This window comes from Epinephelus lanceolatus, chromosome 16 (genome assembly GCF_041903045.1).
Source record: "Epinephelus lanceolatus isolate andai-2023 chromosome 16, ASM4190304v1, whole genome shotgun sequence".
NCBI lineage: Eukaryota > Metazoa > Chordata > Actinopteri > Perciformes > Serranidae > Epinephelus > Epinephelus lanceolatus.
Window position 1 is genome coordinate 28700741 of NC_135749.1, and position 27898 is coordinate 28728638.

A 27898-nucleotide genomic window follows, 5' to 3' on the forward strand; every position below is an offset into this window, starting at 1 on the left:
TTCTTTTACAGTATGTGTTGTAAAACTGGTACACATCAAGACCAGTGATAGTTCCAAAACTTTCAAAATGTTCAAACCAAATTCTTGAAAGAAAAACATGATAAAGTACTTAAATCTTATTTGTTTATTGTGCAGCACCATTAAACTATTCAAGCAAGAAAGGTTATACAAAAAAAGTGCATGGCTGCACAGCACAGTTAGCAAACACAAAAGATTGCAGAAGGAAAAGCTTTTGCCTAATTGCTAAAAAACACAGCTAAGTTGAGTTTCTACATAAGAGGTAAAAACTATGCTCAGCAGAACCCTATACTGTTAAATACATGTTAAAACTATCAACTCTGTAGACCCCACAAATACCATGAAAAACAACATTAAAACAGGAAAATAAGTACATGAATCTAAAGTGTTTGATACTGCAGTTTCTGCCATGTATGTAGTTAAAGGACATCATAATTTGGTTATTACAAAGAGACTAAAAACAAGAACAAATACGTGCTGTACTTTTTATGTGTTAATTCTTAAAGTCCAGTGGGTTTTTTTCACAGCAGGCATTTGGCACATCTAACACAGCTTTAACAAAGTTACTATGTGTAGAAGTTTTATGTGATTATTAAAATCTTCAAATAACAATTTTTCAATCTCTTCTTCAACCTTGAATAACTAATAGTAACACTGTACAATATGCATATATCCTCTTAAGAGGACAACCTAAAATTCACTTAAAAGGAACATGCAGTAAAAATATGTTCTTCCTAACAGAGAAAATGAAATGAATTACAATTTTGACTCATCTAAAGCTTTTTAAAACATGATAATGCAAGCTAAACATCAGAGTAAATGCTAGTAGAGATGTTTTCTTTCCTTCACTTGTGCAAAGGGAGTAAAGTGAGGCCTGTCTTGGGATCTGTGATGCACCTTTCGACCAGCTGAACATAGGTGAGGTTTTCTTGAGTGTTGGGATCAAAGAAGCCCTTGGTGTCATCATCAGGGTCAGACAGAATCTGATTCATTTCTTCATCAAAGTAACCTCTCTCATATGCCACCTGTACAGGCACTCGATGGCTGTGCACTGGGTCAATTATGCCTCCTGTGGCAATTTGCGCTTCCAGGAGACGAATTCCATGATCTTTGACGATAAGGTCTTTTTGCAAGGCCTGGAACAAAGAAATTGTGTTTCCAGTGTAGGGATCTTTGTATCCTGTAACTCCTCTTTCTGCTGAAAGCAGTTTGTTTTTCCATTCACAACCAACCACTCTTTGAGCTACAGCTTCCTCTACAGAAAGTTTCTTGTTGTTCACGGGGTCAATGACAAAGCCAGTGGCAGCTTGGGCCTCCAACAGAATCAGAGAAGTACCAGGGGTCAGCAAGCCTTTGCTTTTGGCTTCATAGATGCTTAAGGTCTCTTTGGTGGACTGCAGGTACACTCCTGCAATGCAGTTGGTCCCCTCGAGGTATTTGCGCACTGAGTCCATTTCACTTACTTCTGTCACTGTGACTTTTCCAGCAGTGAGATCTTTGTAAAGGTCCTCATTGATGATTTTTGATTCAAACAACTCAGTAGCAGTGACATCCTTTCTGATTCCATGAAATTTTGTAACTTCAGTTGTCTCCGTGACTGTAGTGGTGATGGTAGATTTTGTTGTGCTGCTGTCCACTTTTCTTTCTGGTGGTTGGCACATGACCATTGATGGTGGTGAGGTTGTGATGGTTTGCTGCTCAATGATTGTCAGGATGATTTCCAAGAAGCGTTCAATGGTGATTGATCCAGACTTGTACTGTTGCACTAGCTCTCTTCTCTTTTCCTCAGTGATGTATTTGGAGTAGAGGAGATCCCACAGAGACACTGTTGTCCCTTGGTATTTCCCTCCTGCCCTGGTTGTTGTTGTAGATTTCAAAATGAGTTTTGTTTTCTCATCAACAAAAAAATAAAACTCGCCTTTCTTTACAATTACCAGTAAGCTAAGGCCTGTGATGGGATCTGTGATACACCTTTCAACCAGCTGAAGATAGGTGAGATTTTCTTGAGTGTTGGGATCAAAGAAGCCCTTGGTGTCATCATCAGGGTCAGACAGAATTTCATTCATTTCTTCATCAAAGTAACCTCTCTCATATGCCACCTGTACAGGCACTCGATGGCTGTGCACTGGGTCAATTATGCCTCCTGTGGCAATTTGCGCTTCCAGGAGACGAATTCCATGATCTTTGACGATAAGATCTTTTTTCAAGGCCTGGAATAAAGAAATTGTGTTTCCAGTGTAGGGATCTTTGTATCCTGTAACTCCTCTTTCTGCTGAAAGCAGTTTGTTTTTCCATTCACTGCCAACCAGTCTCTGAGCTACAGCTTCCTCTACAGAAAGTTTCTTGTTGTTCACGGGGTCAATGACAAAGCCAGTGGCAGCTTGAGCCTCCAGCAAAACCAGAGAAGTACCAGGGGTCAGCAAGCCTTTGCTTTTGGCTTCATAGATGCTTAAGGTCTCTTTGGTGGACTGCAGGTACACTCCTGCAATGCAGTTGGTCCCCTCGAGGTATTTGCGTACAGAGTCCATTTCACTTACTTCTGTCACTGTGACTTTTCCAGCAGTAAGATCTTTGTAAAGGTCCTCATTGATGATTTCTGATGCAAGCAATTCAGTAGCAGTGACATCCTTTCTGATTCCATGGAATTTTTCAACTTCAGTTGTCTCCGTGACTGTAGTGGTGATGGTAGATTTTGTTGTGCTGCTGTCCACTTTTCTTTCTGGTGGTTGGCACATGACCATTGATGGTGGTGAGGTTGTGATGGTTTGCTGCTCAATGATTGTCAGGATGATTTCCAAGAAGCGTTCAATGGTGATTGATCCAGACTTGTACTGTTGCACTAGCTCTCTCCTCTTTTCCTCAGTGATGTATTTGGAGTAGAGGAGATCCCACAGAGACACTGTTGTCCCTTGGTATTTCCCTCCTGCCCTGGTTGTTGTTGTAGATTTCAGAATGAGTTTTGTTTTCTCATCAACAAAAAAATAAAACTCGCCTTTCTTTACAATTACCAGTAAGCTAAGGCCTGTGATGGGATCTGTGATACACCTTTCAACCAGCTGAAGATAGGTGAGGTTTTCTTGAGTGTTGGGATCAAAGAAGCCCTTGGTGTCATCATCAGGGTCAGACAGAATTTCATTCATTTCTTCATCAAAGTAACCTCTCTCATATGCCACCTGTACAGGCACTCGATGGCTGTGCACTGGGTCAATTATGCCTCCTGTGGCAATTTGCGCTTCCAGGAGACGAATTCCATGATCTTTGACGATAAGATCTTTTTTCAAGGCCTGGAATAAAGAAATTGTGTTTCCAGTGTAGGGATCTTTGTATCCTGTAACTCCTCTTTCTGCTGAAAGCAGTTTGTTTTTCCATTCACTGCCAACCAGTCTCTGAGCTACAGCTTCCTCTACAGAAAGTTTCTTGTTGTTCACAGGGTCAATGACAAAGCCAGTGGCAGCTTGAGCCTCCAGCAAAACCAGAGAAGTACCAGGGGTCAGCAAGCCTTTGCTTTTGGCTTCATAGATGCTTAAGGTCTCTTTGGTGGACTGCAGGTACACTCCTGCAATGCAGTTGGTCCCCTCGAGGTATTTGCGTACAGAGTCCATTTCACTTACTTCTGTCACTGTGACTTTTCCAGCAGTAAGATCTTTGTAAAGGTCCTCATTGATGATTTCTGATGCAAGCAATTCAGTAGCAGTGACGTCCTTTCTGATTCCATGGAATTTTTCAACTTCAGTTGTCTCCGTGACTGTAGTGGTGATGGTAGATTTTGTTGTGCTGCTGTCCACTTTTCTTTCTGGTGGTTGGCACATGACCATTGATGGTGGTGAGGTTGTGATGGTTTGCTGCTCAATGATTGTCAGGATGATTTCCAAGAAGCGTTCAATGGTGATTGATCCAGACTTGTACTGTTGCACTAGCTCTCTCCTCTTTTCCTCAGTGATGTATTTGGAGTAGAGGAGATCCCACAGAGACACTGTTGTCCCTTGGTATTTCCCTCCTGCCCTGGTTGTTGTTGTAGATTTCAGAATGAGTTTTGTTTTCTCATCAACAAAAAAATAAAACTCGCCTTTCTTTACAATTACCAGTAAGCTAAGGCCTGTGATGGGATCTGTGATACACCTTTCAACCAGCTGAAGATAGGTGAGGTTTTCTTGAGTGTTGGGATCAAAGAAGCCCTTGGTGTCATCATCAGGGTCAGACAGAATTTCATTCATTTCTTCATCAAAGTAACCTCTCTCATATGCCACCTGTACAGGCACTCGATGGCTGTGCACTGGGTCAATTATGCCTCCTGTGGCAATTTGCGCTTCCAGGAGACGAATTCCATGATCTTTGACGATAAGATCTTTTTTCAAGGCCTGGAACAAAGAAATTGTGTTTCCAGTGTAGGGATCTTTGTATCCTGTAACTCCTCTTTCTGCTGAAAGCAGTTTGTTTTTCCACTCACTACCAACCACTCTTTGAGCTACAGCTTCCTCTACAGAAAGTTTCTTGTTGTTCACAGGGTCAATGACAAAGCCAGTGGCAGCTTGAGCCTCCAGCAAAACCAGAGAAGTACCAGGGGTCAGCAAGCCTTTGCTTTTGGCTTCATAGATGCTTAAGGTCTCTTTGGTGGACTGCAGGTACACTCCTGCAATGCAGTTGTTCCCCTCGAGGTATTTGCGTACAGAGTCCATTTCACTTACTTCTGTCACTGTGACTTTTCCAGCAGTAAGATCTTTGTAAAGGTCCTCATTGATGATTTCTGATTCAAGCAATTCAGTAGCAGTGACATCCTTTCTGATTCCATGGAATTTTTCAACTTCAGTTGTCTCCGTGACTGTAGTGGTGATGGTAGATTTTGTTGTGCTGCTGTCCACTTTTCTTTCTGGTGGTTGGCACATGACCATTGATGGTGGTGAGGTTGTGATGGTTTGCTGCTCAATGATTGTCAGGATGATTTCCAAGAAGCGTTCAATGGTGATTGATCCAGACTTGTACTGTTGCACTAACTCTCTCCTCTTTTCCTCAGTGATATATTTGGAGTAGAGGAGATCCCACAGAGACACTGTTGTCCCTTGGTATTTCCCTCCTGCCCTGGTTGTTGTTGTAGATTTCAAAATGAGTTTTGTTTTCTCATCAACAAAAAAATAAAACTCGCCTTTCTTTACAATTACCAGTAAGCTAAGGCCTGTGATGGGATCTGTGATACACCTTTCAACCAGCTGAAGATAGGTGAGATTTTCTTGAGTGTTGGGATCAAAGAAGCCCTTGGTGTCATCATCAGGGTCAGACAGAATTTCATTCATTTCTTCATCAAAGTAACCTCTCTCATATGCCACCTGTACAGGCACTCGATGGCTGTGCACTGGGTCAATTATGCCTCCTGTGGCAATTTGCGCTTCCAGGAGACGAATTCCATGATCTTTGACGATAAGATCTTTTTTCAAGGCCTGGAATAAAGAAATTGTGTTTCCAGTGTAGGGATCTTTGTATCCTGTAACTCCTCTTTCTGCTGAAAGCAGTTTGTTTTTCCATTCACTGCCAACCAGTCTCTGAGCTACAGCTTCCTCTACAGAAAGTTTCTTGTTGTTCACGGGGTCAATGACAAAGCCAGTGGCAGCTTGAGCCTCCAGCAAAACCAGAGAAGTACCAGGGGTCAGCAAGCCTTTGCTTTTGGCTTCATAGATGCTTAAGGTCTCTTTGGTGGACTGCAGGTACACTCCTGCAATGCAGTTGGTCCCCTCGAGGTATTTGCGTACAGAGTCCATTTCACTTACTTCTGTCACTGTGACTTTTCCAGCAGTAAGATCTTTGTAAAGGTCCTCATTGATGATTTCTGATGCAAGCAATTCAGTAGCAGTGACGTCCTTTCTGATTCCATGGAATTTTTCAACTTCAGTTGTCTCCGTGACTGTAGTGGTGATGGTAGATTTTGTTGTGCTGCTGTCCACTTTTCTTTCTGGTGGTTGGCACATGACCATTGATGGTGGTGAGGTTGTGATGGTTTGCTGCTCAATGATTGTCAGGATGATTTCCAAGAAGCGTTCAATGGTGATTGATCCAGACTTGTACTGTTGCACTAGCTCTCTCCTCTTTTCCTCAGTGATATATTTGGAGTAGAGGAGATCCCACAGAGACACTGTTGTCCCTTGGTATTTCCCTCCTGCCCTGGTTGTTGTTGTAGATTTCAGAATGAGTTTTGTTTTCTCATCAACAAAAAAATAAAACTCGCCTTTCTTTACAATTACCAGTAAGCTAAGGCCTGTGATGGGATCTGTGATACACCTTTCAACCAGCTGAAGATAGGTGAGGTTTTCTTGAGTGTTGGGATCAAAGAAGCCCTTGGTGTCATCATCAGGGTCAGACAGAATTTCATTCATTTCTTCATCAAAGTAACCTCTCTCATATGCCACCTGTACAGGCACTCGATGGCTGTGCACTGGGTCAATTATGCCTCCTGTGGCAATTTGCGCTTCCAGGAGACGAATTCCATGATCTTTGACGATAAGATCTTTTTTCAAGGCCTGGAACAAAGAAATTGTGTTTCCAGTGTAGGGATCTTTGTATCCTGTAACTCCTCTTTCTGCTGAAAGCAGTTTGTTTTTCCATTCACTGCCAACCAGTCTCTGAGCTACAGCTTCCTCTACAGAAAGTTTCTTGTTGTTCACGGGGTCAATGACAAAGCCAGTGGCAGCTTGAGCCTCCAGCAAAACCAGAGAAGTACCAGGGGTCAGCAAGCCTTTGCTTTTGGCTTCATAGATGCTTAAGGTCTCTTTGGTGGACTGCAGGTACACTCCTGCAATGCAGTTGGTCCCCTCGAGGTATTTGCGTACAGAGTCCATTTCACTTACTTCTGTCACTGTGACTTTTCCAGCAGTAAGATCTTTGTAAAGGTCCTCATTGATGATTTCTGATTCAAGCAATTCAGTAGCAGTGACATCCTTTCTGATTCCATGGAATTTTTCAACTTCAGTTGTCTCCGTGACTGTAGTGGTGATGGTAGATTTTGTTGTGCTGCTGTCCACTTTTCTTTCTGGTGGTTGGCACATGACCATTGATGGTGGTGAGGTTGTGATGGTTTGCTGCTCAATGATTGTCAGGATGATTTCCAAGAAGCGTTCAATGGTGATTGATCCAGACTTGTACTGTTGCACTAGCTCTCTTCTCTTTTCCTCAGTGATATATTTGGAGTAGAGGAGATCCCACAGAGACACTGTTGTCCCTTGGTATTTCCCTCCTGCCCTGGTTGTTGTTGTAGATTTCAGAATGAGTTTTGTTTTCTCATCAACAAAAAAATAAAACTCACCTTTCTTCACAATTACCAGTAAGCTAAGGCCTGTGATGGGATCTGTGATACACCTTTCAACCAGCTGAAGATAAGTGAGGTTTTCTTGAGTGTTGGGATCAAAGAAGCCCTTGGTGTCATCATCAGGGTCAGACAGAATTTCATTCATTTCTTCATTAAAGTAACCTCTCTCATATGCCACCTGTACAGGCACTCGATGGCTGTGCACTGGGTCAATTATGCCTCCTGTGGCAATTTGCGCTTCCAGGAGACGAATTCCATGATCTTTGACGATAAGGTCTTTTTGCAAGGCCTGGAACAAAGAAATTGTGTTTCCAGTGTAGGGATCTTTGTATCCTGTAACTCCTCTTTCTGCTGAAAGCAGTTTGTTTTTCCATTCACTGCCAACCACTCTTTGAGCTACAGCTTCCTCTACAGAAAGTTTCTTGTTGTTCACAGGGTCAATGACAAAGCCAGTGGCAGCTTGAGCCTCCAGCAAAACCAGAGAAGTACCAGGGGTCAGCAAGCCTTTGCTTTTGGCTTCATAGATGCTTAAGGTCTCTTTGGTGGACTGCAGGTACACTCCTGCAATGCAGTTGGTCCCCTCGAGGTATTTGCGTACAGAGTCCATTTCACTTACTTCTGTCACTGTGACTTTTCCAGCAGTAAGATCTTTGTAAAGGTCCTCATTGATGATTTCTGATTCAAGCAATTCAGTAGCAGTGACATCCTTTCTGATTCCATGAAATTTTCCAACTTCAGTTGTCTCCGTGACTGTAGTGGTGATGGTAGATTTTGTTGTGCTGCTGTCCACTTTTCTTTCTGGTGGTTGGCACATGACCATTGATGGTGGTGAGGTTGTGATGGTCTGCTGCTCAATGATTGTCAGGATGATTTCCAAGAAGCGTTCAATGGTGATTGATCCAGACTTGTACTGTTGCACTAGCTCTCTCCTCTTTTCCTCAGTGATGTATTTGGAGTAGAGGAGATCCCACAGAGACACTGTTGTCCCTTGGTATTTCCCTCCTGCCTTGGTTGTTATTGTAGATTTCAGAATGAGTTTTGTTTTCTCATCAACAAAGAAATAAAACTCACCTTTCTTTACAATAGACAGTAAGTTTAGGCCTGTATTTGGGTCTGTGACACACCTTTCAACCAGTTGAAGATAAGTGAGGTTTTCTTGAGTGTTGGGATCAAAGAAGCCCTTGGTGTCATCATCAGGGTCAGACAGAATTTCATTCATTTCTTTATCAAAGTAACCTCTTTGGTATGCCACCTGTACAGGTACTCTGTGACTGTGCACTGGGTCAATTATGCCTCCTGTGGCAATTTGCGCTTCCAGGAGACGAATTCCATGATCTTTGACGATAAGATCTTTTTGCAAGGCCTGGAACAAAGAAATTGTGTTTCCAGTGTAGGGATCTTTGTATCCTATAACTGCCCGTTCTGCTGAAAGCAGTTTGTTTTTCCATTCACTGCCAACCACTCTTTGAGCTACAGCTTCCTCCACAGACAATTTCTTGTTGTTCACGGGGTCAATGACAAAGCCAGTGGCAGCCTGAGCCTCCAGCAGCACGAGAGATGTGCCAGGGGTCAGCAGACTTTTGGTCTTGGCTTCGTAGATGCTCATAACTTTCTTTGTGGATTCAACTCTGACACCTGCTACACAATTTGTGGCCCCAAGGTACTTCTGAATCGATTCCATTTTGTTAACATTCTCCTCAGTTACTTCACCTTGTATAATTTGTGTAAAAAGCTCCTTTGAGATAATCTTTGACTCATACAGCTCACTAGCTGAGACCTGCTTTCTTAGTCCTTTGAACTTTTTTTCTTTGGATGATACTTCAGTAATGATAACGGTGAGTATTTCAATGATCTCCTCTATTGTCATGATTCTTGTTTTGTACTGTTGTATGAGCTGCTCCCTTTTTCGTTCTGATATGTATTCAGAGAGCAGCACTTCCCACAGTGTCACCTCTTTGCCTTTAAATTTTCCTGCATCAATAGTGACAGTTTTGTTTTTGAATGCAAGCTCTATTTGCCCATCTGTGTGAAATTCATGTGATTCGTCTTGATACAAGGGTAGAAGAAGTAGCCCAGTTCCAGGATCTTTCTCACATCGCTTTATCAGCTCAAGGTAAGAGATGTTCTCTTTGGTGTTTGGGTCAAAGAATCCCTTTGCATCATCAGTTGGGTTCAACAGAATTTTGCTCATTTCTTCATCCAGGTATCCCTTTTTAATAGCAACATGAACAGGCAGCCTGTGACTTTGATTTGGGTCAATGATTCCTCCAGTTGCTATCTGTGCATCAAGGAGACGAATGCCATTATTTCTTTGAATCAGCTGCTCATCCATGGCTTCAAACAGTGATATTGTTGCATCTGTGTATGGATCTTTGTAGCCAGTGACTGCTCGTTCAGCTGAGAGAAGCTGCTCAAGTACATCTGGTCCGATTACTTTCTCCCTTGCTGCCTCATCAACAACATAGAATTTATTTGTGAGAGGATCAATGACCCATCCTGTTGCAGCCTGTGCTTCAAGCAGTTCAAGTGCAATGCCAGGTGTCAACAGATCCCCCTTTTTTGCTTCATATATGCTCATTACTTTCTGTGACGGATGAACCTTAATTCCAGCAATGCTTCCAGTTCCCTTTAGGTATCGTCTCACGGATTCACGTTGGATCAATGCTTCAAGGGATAGTTTTCCTTCTTTCACCTGTTTGAACGTATCTGCATCAATGATATCAGAATTGAGGAGTTGTTGTGCAGAAACAGGTTTTCTCAGGCCCATTACTGTTTTGGGAATTTCACTCTCCAGTTTTTCAATGGTGGAAATCACTAATGTGGTTATGGTTTGTGTTGCTATCTTCCTTTTTCTGTATTTTTCAAAGAATTCAAGCTGCTGATCCTCTGTAAAGTACCCAGAGTGGATCAAGTCCCACAGAGAGACAGATTTTCCTGAGAAGCGTCCTACTGATACAGTCACAGCTGTCTTTTGAAACTCTTGCTTTATCTCTGCATCAGTGTACATTTTTGGCTTTGTTTCCGTAGCTTTTGGTTTGTCATTCAGTGGCAGGAGAAACAGTCCTGTTTCCGTATCTTTTACACATTTACCCAACATTTCCATGTATGTCAGATTTTGTTGTGTGTTTGGGTGAAAGAATCCCTTTGTGTCATCAGTTGGGTCTGATAGGATCTGATTAAGTTCTGCATCAAAATATCCTTTCCTGTATGCAACCTCAAGGGGTAAGTGAAGACACTTCACAGGATCAATGATACCACCTGTAGCAAGCTGCGCCTCAAGCAAACGGATGCCGTGCTGCTTAACAATGAGATCCTTTTGCAGGGCTTGAAAGAGTGAGATCTTTTGACCAGTGTATGGATCTCTGTAACCAGTGACAGCCCTCTCTGCACTCAAAAGCTTTTCATGCATCTGTGGACCAATGACCTTCTCTCTGAGAGCTTGTCCCACTGTCAGTTTTTTGTTTTTCAGCGGATCAACAATGAACCCTGTGGCTGCTTGTGCTTCAAGGAGGCAAAGGGCAGTGCCAGGTGTGAGAATGCCAACTCTCTGTGCCTCATAGATGCTTAGCTTCTGGTTAGAGGGTTGCAGTATCACCCCAGCCACACAACTTTTCCCTTTTAGGTAGGCTCTCACATCGTCCATTTCCATCACATCAGCACTTGTCATTGTTCCCTCGAGCAAACAGTTGTATGTTTTTTCATCCACGATTTCAAGATCCAAAAGATCCACAACAGAGACATTTCCTCTGAGACCATCAAATTTTAGCCCTGTTTGCTGTTTTATCTCTTTAGTCTCAATTATCCCTGAAATGGTGACAATGAGTTCCTCAATTGTGATTTTCCTTGACTTGAAGAGCTTGAAAAACTCCTGTCTTTTGTCTTCAGTCAGATACTCTGAATTGATAAGATCCCACAGTGTTGTGTGCTTGCCCTTGAACCTGCCATACTTAACAGTAACTGTTGTTGTTTTGAATGTTTCCCTAATATTATCATCTATGTTGATTTTTTTACTTTGGCTTTTGAGTGGCAAGAGGCACAGACCTGTACTAGGATCTCTGACACATCTCTCCATAAGCTGCAAGTATGTCAGGTTTTCCTGGGTGTTGGGATCAAAGAATCCTTTGGTGTCATCACTCGGATCACTCAGGATCTCATTCATTTCCTCATTGAAGTATCCCCTCTTGTAAGCCACATGAACAGGAATGCGATGGCTGTTCACTGGGTCAATGACCCCACCAGTGGCAATTTGTGCCTCCAGGAGTCGAATGCCATGGTCTTTTACGATGAGATCTTTTTGCATGGCTTGAAACAAAGAGATTATTTTGCCATCATATGGATCTCTGTATCCAGTGACTGCTCTTTCTGCTGAGCGCAACTTTTGACAAACGTCAGGCCCCACTATTTTTGCTTTAACAGCATCATCCACTGAAAACTTCCTGTTTCCAACAGGGTCTATGATGAACCCTGTTGCTGCCTGTGCCTCCAGTAGAATTAGGGCAGTTCCTGGCATCAGTTTTCCTTTTTGTTTGGCCTGGTAGATGGTCATAATTCGAGAATCAGGAAGCAGAATGCCTGCAATGCTGTCTTTCCCCTGTAAGAACGCATTTACATTTTCATCTTCTATCACTTCCTTCGCCGTCATTTTCCCCTTTTTCAGATCCTCCAGAACCTTATTACTAATGATATCTGCCTCCACAAGCTGTTTGGCTGTGACAGTTTCTCTGATGCCTTCAAAGACGACATTAGTTGTTTTCACAGACTTCTCTATGACTTCCAGAACCATTGTGACAATGGTCTTGATATTGAGCTTCCCCTCCCTGTACTTTTGAATGATGTCTCGCCTCTGGTTTTCATCAAAGTATTCTGACATCAGGAGTACCCACAGAGATACTGTCATCCCCTCGTACTTCCCACATGTCACGTTCACCTTCTCCTCTTTGAAGGTCATTTTAGTTTGGTAGTCAATGAAGTTGAAATTCAGCCCATCGGACTTATCGAGAAGAGGGAGGAGGCACAGTCCAGTAATGGGATCAATGACGCACCTTTCCATCAGCTGAAGGTAAGTTAGATTATCTTCTGTGTTTGGGTCAAAAAACCCTTTTGTGTCATCTCCTGAGTCCTCTAGTATGGCATTCATTTCTTCATTGAAATATCCCCTCTTGAACGCCACTTCTGTTGGTAGTCTGTGACTGTTGATCGGGTCTATTATTCCACCTGTAGCAATTTGTGCCTCAACCAAGCGTATGCCATGTTCCTTTACAATGAGGTCTTTTGACAGTGCTTGAAACAGGGATATAGTTTCACCTGAGTATGGGTCTTTGTATCCAGTTACTGCTCGCTCAGCAGAACGCAGTTTTGCGTGATATTCTGGGCCAACAAGTTTGTTTTTGACGGCCTCATCCACAGTGTATTTTTTGTTTTCTACAGGATCAATCATGAATCCAGTTGCTGCTTGTGCTTCCAGTAGAACTAGTGCTGTTCCAGGCATCAGTATACCTTTCTTCATGGCTTGATAAATGCTCATTCTCTTATTAGAAGAGAGTATAGCAATGCCTGCGATACAGCCTTTGCCCTCCAGGTACTCTTTCACTGTTTCCATCAACATCACATCCTGTGTTGTGGTCTTTCCCTTCTGAAGGTCATTGAATGTTTCTTCATCAATGATCTTTGATTCAAGGAGTTCGGTGGAGGAAATACCTCTACGTAGACCTTTGAAGGTGATGCAAACAGGAAGGAGCAACAGGCCTGTTTCAGGCTCCACAGTGCATTTCTGTAGGAGGCTTTGGTAGGTAAGATTTTCTTGCAAACTTGGATTGTAGAACACTTTGAGCTCTGACATCTGTTCATTGAGCAAACCTTTTTCATAGTAGCCCTTTTGAATCGCCGATTCAACCGAAATATTTGTCTTCTCAATAGGATCATACAGGCCTTGTGTAGCGATCTGTGCTTCCAGCAGTCTCAATCCATAATCTCTTGGGACTAAATCTTTTTGCATGGCTTGAAATACAGATATCGTTTGGTTGGTATAGGGGTCTACATAGCCACTGACAGCTTTCTCTGCTGCTAGGAGTTTCTCTTTCATCTCTGGTCCAACTACTCCTTCCTTAACAGCATCTGCAATGGGAAGTATTTGATTATTTATCGGATCTACGATGCCCACTGTGGCTGCTTGTGCTTCAAGCAGGGCCAATGCTGTTCCTGGCTTAAGCAGGCGTTTCTTCATGGCTTGATATATGGTAATCTTCTCCTTTGTTTTCTCCAGAAATATGCCAGCCACAGGTCCGTGGACTTCTGTGTGGCCATTTTGCTTAGGCTCCATCTTGGCCTAAAGGGCTGTGTAACACAAAAACAATTGCTTAAATTGGTTTGGATATTGCATGCATTTTCTGTAAGTAACAGAAAAAATGTTTGGGTCCACTTCAACATTTTAAACAAATTTGCTTATAAAGAGACTATTTACAGGATTGAAATTACATGCCTTTTACCAGCTGTACATAATGTTAAGAAATGTTCTCAGTAGCTGAGGCTGGAGTTTATGTTGCTGTTGAATTGCACTGCGTTACACAGAGATGTAGAGAATGATTTCATTTAGAAGTATATGATACCATTGCCAATACCAGTGCTCTTGAAGTTATACTGATACCAACAGAGTACTTGTATGGATAACTGTAATGTTAGCAGTGAGTGGTGTGTAGTTTAGCCATACTTTCAAACAGTTCGAATGGTTTGGTGGCATCTCAGCATTTTGAACTGCCAACTGCCAAACACCATGTTTGATTTCATCACACCACAGACTGTATGGGTTGTAGCTGCTGCTGCGGCAGTGAGAGTTCTGCGCTGTGGACAGTTGTGTGAGTCCATCTATTTTGTAGAAGAATATATTATTTTGGAAACCTCTCTCTTTTAACATTATACAGTTCAACAGCACAACTAATTGCAGCCTCCAAAATAACCAAGTTTAATGGTCACCTCTCTAAAACTGTCTCAACAAAAACTGATATATAATTTTGACAAAGGTAGGATTTCTTTTCATCTAAATTTCTATTTAATTTATAAAATGCATATCAATAAGAATTTCTCCAAAAACGATGTAGTAAGAAGTTTTGTAAAATGATTTTTTATGTCACAGTTATGGCTCTGTCTTTCTTGCACTTTAAGTGGACATTAAGGTCCACCTATTTATCTCATTGAAAGTATAGGGTGTAGACTGCTTTTAAGGTTACTGCGGTATAGAATCTCCCAAAAGCCACAGTGGGAGTTCCCTTTAATACTTTTGCATTATCTTGCAGTTGTTTTTCATTTCTTTTTATTCCCCTGAACTGTGTTCCCTGTGTTGGACACTGTTTATTTCTAATTGTGGACATATTGTAAACCCTGTTTACATTGTTGTGCTGACTTTTATTCCTCCCTATATGTCGGCATACATAAGTTAACATCAAATGCAAAGCTTGCTTGATTTTAACCTTGTATTGTTTGGCTAAGAATGTACAATTTGTACTGTTGGTTATTGGTAGGTTATTGGTAGTATTGGTAGTATTGGTGAGAAGAAGCCAAAGGTAAAGTGTGTTTTTGGTCTAGACTAATGTGATGTATATACCCAAATTACCTAGAATACCTTGCAAATGCTTCTCGAATGAAGGGAGGAGCCGCTTACATCTTTAAAGCATTTCAAACAGACAAATGTGAACATGATGTTTACTAAAGCTGTCTTATGCTGATTTAGAATTGCAGCATATATATATATATATATATATATATATATATATATATATATATTTTTTTTTTTTTTCCCCCAGGTAATGCAAACACTTTTTCGGGGAATGCAGATGAACTACAAACAAATGTTGCACCTTGGCCCTTGAGCGAATATGGAATATACTGCGGCAAAATACTTTCATGTACACAGCCTTCAAATCAACAGTGCCTGTGCAAGAACAGAAGGTAAAGCTTTTTTTGTTTCCCTTAAAGTAAGAAGTAAACTTGATTGGATCCCAAAAGATACGTTTTACAATATGTGGTCTGTCTTTCGAACCTTTTAGCTTCCTTATGACTCTGTGGGCAGCCTCAGATCCTTGGATGCTTCTAGCCGTACCAACGTCAGGATGAAGACCAAAGGTACCTCGGCTTTTATGGTCCGAGCCCTGAGGCTTTGAAACTCCGTCCCTGTAGAGATAAGGCAAGTAAAAAAACTTTTTGTTTACACAATCTCCTCCTCACAAGCATGATTATCATTTGGCTTTGTTGTTATTTAATAACTTTATTTTTTATTGTAGTTGTAATATATATTGCACCCTTTTATTTACCTAGTTTATTTATTTGGTCCAAAGCAACACCATAAAATCCAAATAATACACACATACACACACCAAATATCAGATAAGTTATCAACAAAGACGAAGCGAGATAATAACAAGGGTTATATTTGGGGTAGGAAATCAGCATCAGCCAAATGCTGGTAAAATATGCAAGTGGCTGCTAGATCTGCTTCACTCACCAGCCAAAAAAACAATGATAATCTATTAAGTTGCTGGTTGATTGTTGAATCCAGTGATAGGTGGACAAAAATGTTAATTTCCAACCCTAGTGACATTGATACTGATGTTGTATACAGTAATCTCAATTGATACAAATGCTCTTTCGCTATTAAAGTAAATTGCCCAGCTAACAAAAAAGAGGAATTAAATGTTTTTGTCACATTAACAGTATTTTCACTTTGACAGTACAGAGGCATTTTGGTGTAGACAATAAGTGTGATGCATGTGGGACATGTGAATAAAAGTATTAATTAGTTTAAAATTATTTGAAATACCTTTAATTCAATGAAAAATACATAAAAAGATGTTTATCTAGTGTAACATTGTACAGTATTGTCACTGTAACTCAAATTGAGGCCTTTATTCTACATAGCTTGCAGCACCTGTTTTTTTGAATTCGCATTTCAGCTTTCCTTATACATAATCCCTGCATTAGTCAAGGGTGCACATAAATTAAATATAGTAATAGGGATGAACTTTTTCTTCTCATTTCATCACGCCCTGGCACCGATTAGAAATGATTCTCTGACAGGTAATGAACTCGCTTCACAAGAATCATGTATTTGCTTTGGCATTAGTAAACGTAATGCTTCGAAACTGGAACAGCCAGACGCCCTGTGTTGTGACAACATGCATGGAAAAAGCTGAAACACAAACACTGTGCAAGTCTTAAGGCTTCACACCTCATCATTACAATCCTCAATATTCACCCTCCCTTTACCTTTGTGTCTGGTCTCCACCAGCTCCTGCCTGTCTATGTTGTTGTGAAATACTCCACTATGTTGGAGTACTGTAGTGCAGTGGAGTGGCATGTACAGTGGAGTTAATAGAGTTCTTTTTGCTGAAAGCAGCATTACGAATAGTGAAAATGAACTAGAATGAAGTGAAAGATGCTTAACTGCTTATTAAGCTGCAGAGTTGGGATAATTTTTGGTGGGATTTCCCTGAGCACTTCCTTTCACAGACAATTAGTCTTGTGATCCATTGGTTATGGCTATAGCCACTTGGGTGTGTGTGTGTGTGTGTGTGTGTGTGTGTGTGTGTGTGTGTGTGTGTGTGTGTGTGTGAGAGAGAGAGACTGTAGATGGCCCAATTCTGCATCAGTTACACAGCCACTTTGCAAATTTTCTACCAGCTTAGTATCATAATGATGTAGATGGTATGTGTGAATCAACTGCACTGAAGGTGAACCAGAAGGAACTGAAAGATGCTAAATTGCTTGTTAAGCTGCAGAGTTGGGATCATTTTTGGTAAATTTTCCCTGAGAGCACTTCCTTTCACGGATAAGTAGTCTTGTGATCTATTAGCTTTACTGTAGATTGCTTAACCTACAGACTGTACTTTCGCATTTTATTATTCATGCTGCCACCGCGAACACAATGAGTACAGAAGTGGATCAGTAGACAAACCCTCCCCCCTCTCTCTTAAACTCTGATCAAACTGTAAAACTAGGCAGTGCTGATCAAATATAAACCATGATTCTGTTACTGCACTGCCTATTTCTTGCCTAACATGTTTTCAGCTGTAATTGTGAGAGTTTGTAAACAGGAAGCAGGCGCCATACTGTTGTACTGAAAATTGAAAATGGAGGCTAAAAAAATGAGATCAAGCAGTGTTGATTAAATATGAACCAAGACTCTGTTACTGCATTGCATGTACCTGAACTGTTAACTGTAATACAAAATTGTTTGTTACCAGCTGGCCACCACTGTATTAAAGGGACGAGTATGCATACATCACCTACCAGTGGGAGTGTTTAGTGGTCTGGAGTCATGTTTTGCATTATGGTCATTGTGGGTTTTCTACCTTTCAAGCAAAAGAGAATGCCACAGTCCTTGCTCTCTGTTTCCCTCTTGTCATGTAGCACCAGTTTCAAAATATTTGCATCTGTATTTGCATCTATATGAAAGGGCCATCTTTCCAGTGGTACGTTCTTTGAGGATGTTTTTCTGTTCTGGATCCTTCAAAACTAAATAAGAAGATACAGTTATACTGTAAAAGACTAACAGAAATCTCCATCACAGTCAAGTTTGAACACATCCACCTCTTAAATGACCTCATATAAATAAGTGGTGTGAAGAATACAGTTTCATATAAACCAGTGGCATTTTCCACCCCTTTTGTTGATAGGTTAATGACTGTGTTTTATATGATACATGATGTCATTGCCTCCAGTAGGAGTGATGATGTCACTCTCCGAAAAAAAGGGTGTGGAGGGAAACTCAGCCTTAAAGTTCACAAACCTGCTCACTGTTTTAATGCACAACTGAGTGGGTACATCTAGACAAGGCTCCATTCTTTGCTTTATTATTTCCACATGTTACTCACTGTAGGAATTTTGTCAGAAAATCACCTTCATTAGCTTTGGTGCATGGCATGGGAATCACCAACCGTCATTCCAGCATTTTTGCACAAAAACTCATGAGTAAAAATTGGACACTCCTGTCATTCATAATGTCAGTTGACTCAAGGTGTGCACTGGTTTTCATGCCATGCAACACTTGTGAGGTCACCATGCTGCAGACGCGACATCATGACTATGAGATGCTGCAGGCCAAGTAACACAAATGTCCGCTCAAGTAAAGTGAACTGAAGCCTGCCAATTTGTACAACAACAACAGCAGTCACATGGTGCAGCAGTATCTCTGTGCTTTGTTTGAGACCGTCACCCACTTTGTAAATGTTTGAATGTTTTTAAATATGCGGAACATTTACTTCACATTTATTACACCATGTGAGCTCGCTTATCATATCGTAAAGGCAAATACATTATCTGCATTAAGCTAAAGAGTTACCAGAGTGTTAAGATACCGTTGCTTCACTGTATTGAGTCAAATTCACTTTCCTGCCCTGAGGGAGCGTCAGTCAAGTGCAGTTAGCATACACCTCTTTTTGGGTCAAGTAAACTCTAAAGTACAAACAATAGTTAAACACACAGTGGCCACCTTATTAAGTACACCTGTACTATCTAATGCCATAACCTCTATCTTTGCAAACCTCTTAATGTTCTTGTGTTGTTGACATTGTCAGAAATGTGTAAAATCAGGTATGTGTTAAAAATGAAAGATGTAGTTGGTAAGTTTTATAATAAAAATAACCATTTGTCATGTTTGATGAATGTTCATCAATACTGACAGTAGTACGGACAGACAGATAATCTGTGAAAAAAAACACGTTTATCCTCCTCCTCATAGTATTCCTAATGGCATCTGCAAGAACCCATCACGCCTAAACAGAAACAACCAATCAGAGCTGAGGAGTCTCTAACGCACCTGTCAATCATGTCAGTTGCTCCATGAAATGCATTAAAACTGTCAGACTCGGCAGAGCTAATAAAGTATGAATCAAGATTCGGTTAAGAAAGTTTTTTGACCCAGCCACCGTGTTTGAACAGTTTGGTCCATAGGGACTTGGGTTGGGAACCGGAGGGTCGCCTGTTCAAGTCCCCGTCTGGACCAAAAATATGGAGCGTGGACTGGTAGCTGGAGAGGTGCCGGTTCACCTCCTGGGCACTGCCGAGGTGCCCCTGAGCAAGGCACCGAACCCCCCAACCGCTCAGAGCGCCTGTCATGGGCAGCCCACTCTGACATCTCTCCACTTAGTGCATGTATAGGTCCAGTTTGGGCATGTGTGTGTTTGGACCTGTGTGTAATTGACAACAGAGTGAAAAATTGAATTTCCCCTCGGGGATTAATAAAGTATATAAAAAAAAAAAAAAATTAAAAAAAAAACAAAGCTCTGAGCACCATCAACGGGCTGGGTCACAAACTTTCTCATTTTACAACTAAACAGTACATTAAAATATGTTTCTGAAAACAATATAGGTGAGAAATAGTCAGGAGACAGTGTTTCTTCAGGGTATAGGTATGGGTAGACTTTGACATGAGAACTTCAGGTTTGTGTTCAATCTGTCTCAGGTTTAGACAACACAAGCACTTTGGTTAATATTAAAGAGAGGTAGTGTTTTCGGTTAAATGTTAATAAAAAGGTATATCAACAATTCTGTAGTCACTAGGAGTGAATAGGAGTGATTGACATGACTGACAGCTGCGACTCCTCAGCTCTGATTGGTTGTTTTAATGATTCTTGCAAATGCCATTAGGAGTACTAAGAGGAGGCAGGGGGGTTATGTGTCTCATGTACTACTGTCAGGATATAATTACAGCTTCAGCAAATATGACAAAAAGTTATTTTTGTAAAAGTTACCAACAGTAGCTTAAAGGTCATGGGTAAAGGTGTTGTACTGGTCTACATTATACTGAGATGTGTTTCTATTTTTTTCCTCCCATTTAAATACGTCAGTTGAGGCTAGAAACAGCTCTAAATATACCGCAGTCCATTACAACACCACAGTGCCAAGGCTTATAAGTCAATCAACACCTCTATGACAGTGTCAACAAAAAAACGTACATGTAGGCTTTATGGCAGAACAATTGGTTTGCATTAGATTGTAGGAGTACAGGAGTGTAGACACACCTCATTATCTGTTTGGAATATATTTATAAAGAAATCCTAATTTGAGCTGCAGCTAATTATTAATTTGCCAGTTATGTTCTTGAGTATTCATGTGATCTCCTGCTCCTTCTGTATCATAAACTTATTGAACCCATCCCTCTGGACTGCCCCACCTGCTGTTTCACCATGCTCACCCCCACCAATAAAAACAAGCTCCTAAAATAATTGGCCTCCCCACCTCCAACCTGCCAGCCCTTACTGACACTGCCACCACTTGCAAAGCACTGAGCAGAGCACAAAACCCCTCGAACCCTGCTTCATCCTCCTCCCCTCTGGCTGCAGGTGCAGACAACTACCATGCAAGAAATCTCGCTTTGACTGTGACTGTGAAAGCCAAGTTCCTCTAGAGCAGTGGTTCTCAAACGATGTGCCGTGATGCCAATCTCGGTGTGCCGTAGGAGTTTGTGATAACCACACATTATTATTGCAATATTCAACTGGGCCTACACAAGAAGTTATGAATTAATTTTTAATTGACTGTATCAGTATGTTGTGTGCACCCATTTCCTAATAAAGAGGCAAACTCTGGCTAAACAATGTAATTTAATTTAATTTAATATAGAAGACCTTCATGGGGAACCTATTTGTCGCTGTTCGTGTGTGGGAATTTTAAGTGCGTGACACATAAAAAGCCCCAGTTGGCAGCTAGTGTGAGAGATGATAACATTTAAAAGGAGAAAACCGTGAGTGGGACATTGGATCGCTTTATTGTACGGAGAAAATTACAACAAAGCACCAGCAAAGACGACCTACCATCGAAGGAAAGAGAGAAAAAAAACTGTCAGTTGACAGTATCATGAAAGGTCTTATTTAGTCTTGTCATGTATTGTCTTATGTCGTGATAAGAGTGATAACACATGTTATAGAGGCTGTTGTGCACAGATAAATACAGGTGTGGCTTGAGATTTTGTCTTGCTCTTTGGTGTGCCTTGGGCACAAAAAGTTTGACAACCACTGCTCTAGAGGACCATAAAGAATGACTCTGAATCTATAAAACAGCAGAAAACATCTTGTGACATAATAAGATATCTTAGTTTGACCTATCAACAGTCCAAAACCAAAATATTTCATTTACAGTAATTTAAACAAGAAAAAGGTAACAAATTCTCACATTAATTTCCTAACAAACATTTAGTCAATTAATCATTAAACTTTACAGTTTTAATTTTGATGGCACCACAGTTACTTTAATGGGTCATGAGACAGCTAAATTACGTTTGCATTCATTCTTTCAATCCAGTTGCCTTTGACTTTGACCAGATGTTTCATGACATAGACAACTTTTTAAAATGCACTTGATACCTGTATTTTAAAGGGACAGGTCGTCCCCAAATCAAAAGTGCATATTTTTCCTCTCACCTGTAGTGCTATTTATCAATCTAGATTGTTTTGGTGTGAGCTGCAGATTGTTGGAGGTATCAGCTGTAGAGATGTCTGTCTTCTCTCCAGTGTAATGAAACTAGATGGGCACTTGGGGTGGTGTTCTAGGGGCCCAAAAACCAGAAATTTGAAAAACTCAACAGCAGTGTCTCATTCCAGAAATCATGACCCGTGACCTAATTTGGGGGTGAACTGTCCCTTTAATAAGAAAAAAGGCATATATTCTTGCACTGAGAGAAAAGTAAAACTGATTCACTGACACTGATTTACTGCAAAAAGTGAAACTTTTCTCATGAGCTGCATAATGACTCTGACATGTTACACCTACTTGTCTGGATGTGTTTCAAGGCTTCTAACTGTAGCTTCTTCTTAGCCAAGAATCTGTCTGAATAAGACATGCATTGCCACGACTCAGTGGACCTGCCACCTTTGTGCTTTGAAGAAACAGAAGTTGTAGACCAATCTTAAGATTAACACCTCTCTGCAAATTTCTCCTTCCCTTTGGGTTACACACAGTATGAGTGGCCCGTTGCGTCACATCTTACAACATTCAAATCTTTATCACGGCATTCTTGACACCCTTGCAGCAATAAAAGACACAAGGCTGGATGATGGCATATCATTTGTTGCGTAACAGTTTCTGTAACTGTGGAAAATGTAGGATTGTCATTATGTGTGTCAACAGCCTTGAGGTGCAGACACAGTGTTCAGACTTGTTAGCGGTGACATGCAGGCCTACATTGCATCAAACTTTGTTTTAACAAGTGTGGTCAAAGGTAATTGGTGAGGAATGTTTGCTTTCCCTTTTTATCAGAGGGGTGTTGGCTGACAGTGCAAGATATACAAAGTTATTCTTTCACTCTTCGCTGTTTTGACACTATCTCTTTCCCACCAACAAGAAACTAAGCTGCACTTTACTTTCACTGAAAAGGTTAGCTTTTCCTGGTGAAGACTGATCCTTTTCTTTAGAACTCAGAAACAAATAAAACTACTGAACTCTTAATCATCAATATTTATAAAGTCTGCTCTTACCTCAACTCTCACTGTGGTTAGCGCTAGTCAGCAGTTGGTCTCAGCTGGTGTGCGAGACATTGTGAGGTGCTCCCAACATCTCTGAGGGAGTCCGCTGTGCTCACTGGTCAGATATACAGCAGGTCCAGCTTTTAAGTCCCTCCCCTTCTGAGGAACACCCTCCTCTCCTCAGACTGTGAGGGAGTAAAGGTTAGAGATCTCTTTGCTCTGAGCTCAGAATGCCAGGAATTCCGGCAGACTTCCTCAGAGCGTCTCCATTGTGCTCTTAAACAATAACAAGCAACTAGATTTAGCTTTTCTTACTGTACTTTAGGTGAGTGATTTATTAAACTGATTATCATTTAACCAGAGCTCAAATAATGGATTGTAAGTAGTGTAAGTCTTAAAGATTATAGGTTCTTCCATCCTCTTTGTCTTTTACTGAAATTATTATTTTTTTTTAAAGTGAGCAGTGATGCAGACACTTGGCTTCCTTATCTAATTAGCCAGGCAGTGACGAGGGGAGCCGGATGCCCTGTGGTTACACAAAGCTTTGTCTTTGTGTGTGAACTTTCCACAGGTTTGGCAGGTTTTCGATTTTGAACAGCAGAGACTTGACAGATCAGGAGAGCCAAGGGGCTTTTTCTCCTCATTAAGAAATCAATTGCGTCACTAAACAAGACAACTTGAACAGAAAACATTTGCTATGTGTTGCACAAACCAGATGCAGAGACATAAGTCATGTTATAATGACAATGCTGAAGTCTGACAGTAATCAGTGACTAATGTACAGGTGGAAAAAGGTGTCTACTGCAACAGGTGACAACAAAGTTTGCTCAATCAAGCGTGAGAACACTTCGGACAAGAATGGCACCTAAATGTCATATCTCACAATGTATCCGCCCTGTGATTGGGATCCGCTTCATAAATTAATGGGTTCTTTCTTAGTCTATATGCTACGCCCTTTCGCCAAGTTCACTGACAATTGGGTCAGTAGTTTTTCTACACTCCTGCTGACAAAGGGACAAACAAACCAAAAAGAAAAAATGACCTCATTTGCAGAGAAAATTAGTGGCTCATAAGAGCAGGAGTCAGTCTTTTAAAAAATCCGATTTTCTACAGGTAGGGCTCCACATTTGTTCTTAAAATTTGCTTATTCATGGTCCATAATTGTGTATTTTTATAAAACAAAATGGACCCATTAGCAAATTTATTGTAAATGGCTCAACATATCATTGAAAATACTCAAAAAACTCAATAAGCTAGAAGGGCACAGACCTACCCCAATGTTAACAAAAGTGAAAAATAATTAGTGTATCCACCCAGAGATTCAGATCCACTCAAAAACAAGTACCTTCTTGGCCCATGCTGCACTCTTCCACTGAGATTACTGGACATCACGTCAGTAGTTTTTCTGTAATCCTGCTGACAAACAGACAAACAAAAAAACAGAACAGGAAACATTACCTCCATTGCGAAGGTAAAGAACTCACTCTTTTGAAAAATCTGATTTTCTACAGGGTGTGCTCCAAATTTGTCCTTTAAAATTAGCTGATTCATGGGCCATGATTGTGTATTTCCAACCCAATCTTACTGCCAACTCATCAAAACACCACTTGGTCAGTGGACTATCGACCCTAAACAGTGACGCACAGAAACACATTTAGTGGCGGTATGAAACGACCCAGGTGACGGCATATGTTGACACTCTGGGCAACTACTGTAACATAAATAGCGAGAAAGTCCACATTGGACTGGTAAAAGGGGAGGTGGATGGGTCAAAGAAACTGGACTTTCACCCGGGAGCCTGTTCTTTGTGTCCAGCATGAAACCAAAAGTCAATCTGGTTGTCTCGATAACGACGACAACTCAATAAACTAGAAGAGCACTCAGAGAGCGCAGAGGTGAAAAATAATAAGTGTATCCGCCCTGTAATTCAGATCCGTTCCAAAATGTCTGGGTTCTTCCTTGGCCCAAGCTATATCCTTCCACCGAGTTTCATTAAAATTTGTGATTCAACATATTGATCACTGATGGACACTGTTGGAGGGTCACTCTGACTCTGTCCAAGGACAAAGGCATCTAAAGTCTTGTTTGATGATAAACACTGTCCGCATTGCTGCTCTTGATCAGGGCATATCAAATGGGAGTAGCAGGGAGGATCAGGAAGGGTTACTTCATAAGTCTATTGTAATTGGAGGATGGGGTTCCAGCCCCCAATGAAATGTGATATAAATTTGTTGAGCAAAGTAAAATTGTGTCACTTTGCAAACTGATTCCCATCTTGCTGCTGCAAAAAGACCTTTGTTCATCTGCTGACTTTGCCTCCAAAACTGTGATTTCTACCATTAAAGATTTTCCATCAAAAATAGCACTTTTCTAAAATGACAGAACAACCAGTTAAACATTTAATTAACACTTATGTCAAAAACACTAATGATCCTAACCTTTCTGTTACCTGAGAGTTGCTTCATAAAAATGTCAACTCAAGGCAAACATGACATATATGGTAAAATGTCAAAGTGATTAATTCACTCCCTGTGGTAGATTACTTGAGCCAATGCTTTTTTGGCTACCAAGTACGTTCCTCACCTGTGCCAAACTCTTTTGCAAGCTGCCTTCTCTCATTTATCTCTCTGCATCATCACACTCAGTGGGTGCTGTCGTTAAATCTGGGCGCGGTAGCCAAGAGCTCCTGAAGAAGCAGTATCTGTGAAAATCACAGGAAGGGGGGTGTTTTGATGACATGTAGGAACACAACTTAGCCTGACTTGGAACTAGATTGATAAATTCTTGAGGGGTCACAGGGCAACTCCCACTCTGACATTTAGCTGTTTGCTCTGGGGGGGGGGGAGGGGGGGGGGGGGGGGGCTAATATTTAAATGTTGGCAAAGGCTGATTAGGATGAGAGCAAACTTGCCACACTGAACTAGGGCAATTTTGATAATAAGCTCATGCCACTTTTATGGGTTATTAAAGAAATGTCAAGCATATTGTTCTTTGTAGCCACATACTTCAAACAGTAAAAGCACAGATTGTTGCAATTATTGTGACCGCCTCTAATCTCACTTTACCAACCTGTAGTTCTATAAATCTTTTAACTGTTAAACTTTGTTATTTGTCAATAACATATTTTAGTGCATTGTGTAACTGAATATGAGATCTTTTGTTACCAGTCTGCTGCCATATTGTTTACAGACATGCAACTCTCATTTCATCACTCCATAGCAGGAGCATGTATTGGTCTGGTGTGGCGCAGTGCATTCTGGTAGTTGTAGGTTTTCCACCTCTTGAACAAAAACACAGCCCTTTTCTTCTGTTTTCTGTGGTCATGTAGCACCAACCTCAAAAGTATTTGCTTCTTTCTTCTGCACAGGCAGCCCAGTTTTATGTGAAAACCATCTTTCCAGCAGTGAAATACTTTTTTAAGTACAATACAAGTTCCTCAAAACTGTACTTGAGTAAATGTACTTAGTTACATTCCACCACTTGGCAGTACTTAAATACGACTATAGTTCTTGAATTTCAAAACAAATACCTTTTACCGCTTCAACCTTGTTTTTTAATCCTACTTGACATATGAACTTAGGTACAGTGCTTTGCTCCTCACATGCTGTTTAAACAATCAGAAACCACACAGGCTGCAGTTTTATGCTTTCACACAAACAGGGACATGAATTACAACTGCAGTGTTTACCCAAGTAATTGCCGTTGTGTGCTGAGCTGCACACTCTGCATCTAAATTAGTGTGTATATTCATAGTTTTATATTACACTATTACAGATCTTTGCATCAAACCAGAACGGACCTGTGCCAATGCTGTGGACCTTTAACAATGAACCATTTGTTTTTCTAACTTCTACTACCTACTTGCCAAACATCCTGCACACTTCCACTGAATTCTATAAAACAGGTTTGGGCAGGTTTTACACGAGTTATTTGTTTCATAGGCACAAGCTTAATCAGCCTGCAGAATACGCAAAACACACAAGCAGAAATATACATAAACACATAGTTCTGTTCGACATTGTGGTCCAGTTTTCTATTTATTTATATATTCAGCAGACAATTAGGATTTATTGAGAGTTGTGTTTCTGGCCACCTGGTGAATGTAAGACCAATGTTCATTCTGATTTTAGCTCTGTTTTGGTCTCCACCAGCCTTAAACTTTGCCTAACATATATATATGTATATGTACACACACACATATATATATATATACATAAATCAGGCCCATCTATTTGTTGCGGAGAGAAAAGACTTATGCGGACAGTGCAGCTCCCTGTAAAAACCTCTTGGATGTCTGGAATAAAATAAAGTGTCAAAAATAAAGTGAGCACATATTAGCAGGTGGTGGGCTACTGGCCCATGTCTGATGAGCCAAATAGTGTAGGAGAAAAGCAGACTCTTTTTTGTGAAGCTGCTTTATTCAGTGTTTTTACTTGTTTAAATCAGTTGGTCCGTTTGTTTTGGTGAGGATCTCTGTGGAAAATTCTGCTCTGGGTGAAAACACCTGAACAAAGAGCACTTAAGGAATTCAAACCGGGAAAAGTTTCAGCTTGTTGCAATCTGCAGTCCTTAGCCCTAAGCGCCATTAAATCCACCTAAATCTTACACACTGCCCCTTTTATTGCATATTTACTTAAGCTGATTTCTAAAATGGGGCGGCACAGTGGCGTGGTGGTTAGCACTCTCGCCTCACAGCAAGAGGGTTGCCGGTTCGATCCCAGGCGTGGGAGCCCTTCTGTGCGGAGTTTGCATGTTCTCCCCATGTCAGCGTGGGTTCTCTCCGGGCACTCCAGCTTCCTCCCACAGTCCAAAGACATGCAGACTGGGGACTAGGTTAATTGATAACTCTAAATTGTCCGTAGGTGTGAATGTGAGTGTGAATGGTTGTCTGTCTCTATGTGTCAGCCCTGCGATAGTCTGGCGACCTGTCCAGGGTGTACCCTGCCTCTCGCCCAATGTCAGCTGGGATAGGCTCCAGCATCCTCAAGAGGATGAAGCGGTTAGAAGATGAAGATGAATTCTAAAATGAAAACTCTGGGTGTTTATTTTTAACAGTCTGTATGGGCATTTTCACCTCTGCTAACCTGAAGCTCTCAGACTTGCCACATTAAAATGGCCATTGAAATGAGACATTTGAAAT

At 41.1% G+C, this 27898-nt stretch overlaps 1 protein-coding gene across 1 annotated transcript; it reads right to left on the reverse strand.

Moving 5' to 3' along the window:
• Positions 1–109: 109 nt before the first annotated feature.
• On the reverse strand, positions 110–22923 carry eppk1 (epiplakin 1). Its single transcript, XM_033636147.2, has 3 exons — positions 22771–22923; positions 15342–15472; positions 110–13642 (listed from the first exon to the last, which is right to left on the reverse strand). The coding sequence occupies exon 3, from the start codon at positions 13626–13628 to the stop codon at positions 864–866; it is 12765 nt and encodes a 4254-aa protein (XP_033492038.2). The 5' UTR covers positions 13629–13642; positions 15342–15472; positions 22771–22923; the 3' UTR covers positions 110–863.
• Positions 22924–27898: the final 4975 nt, after the last annotated feature.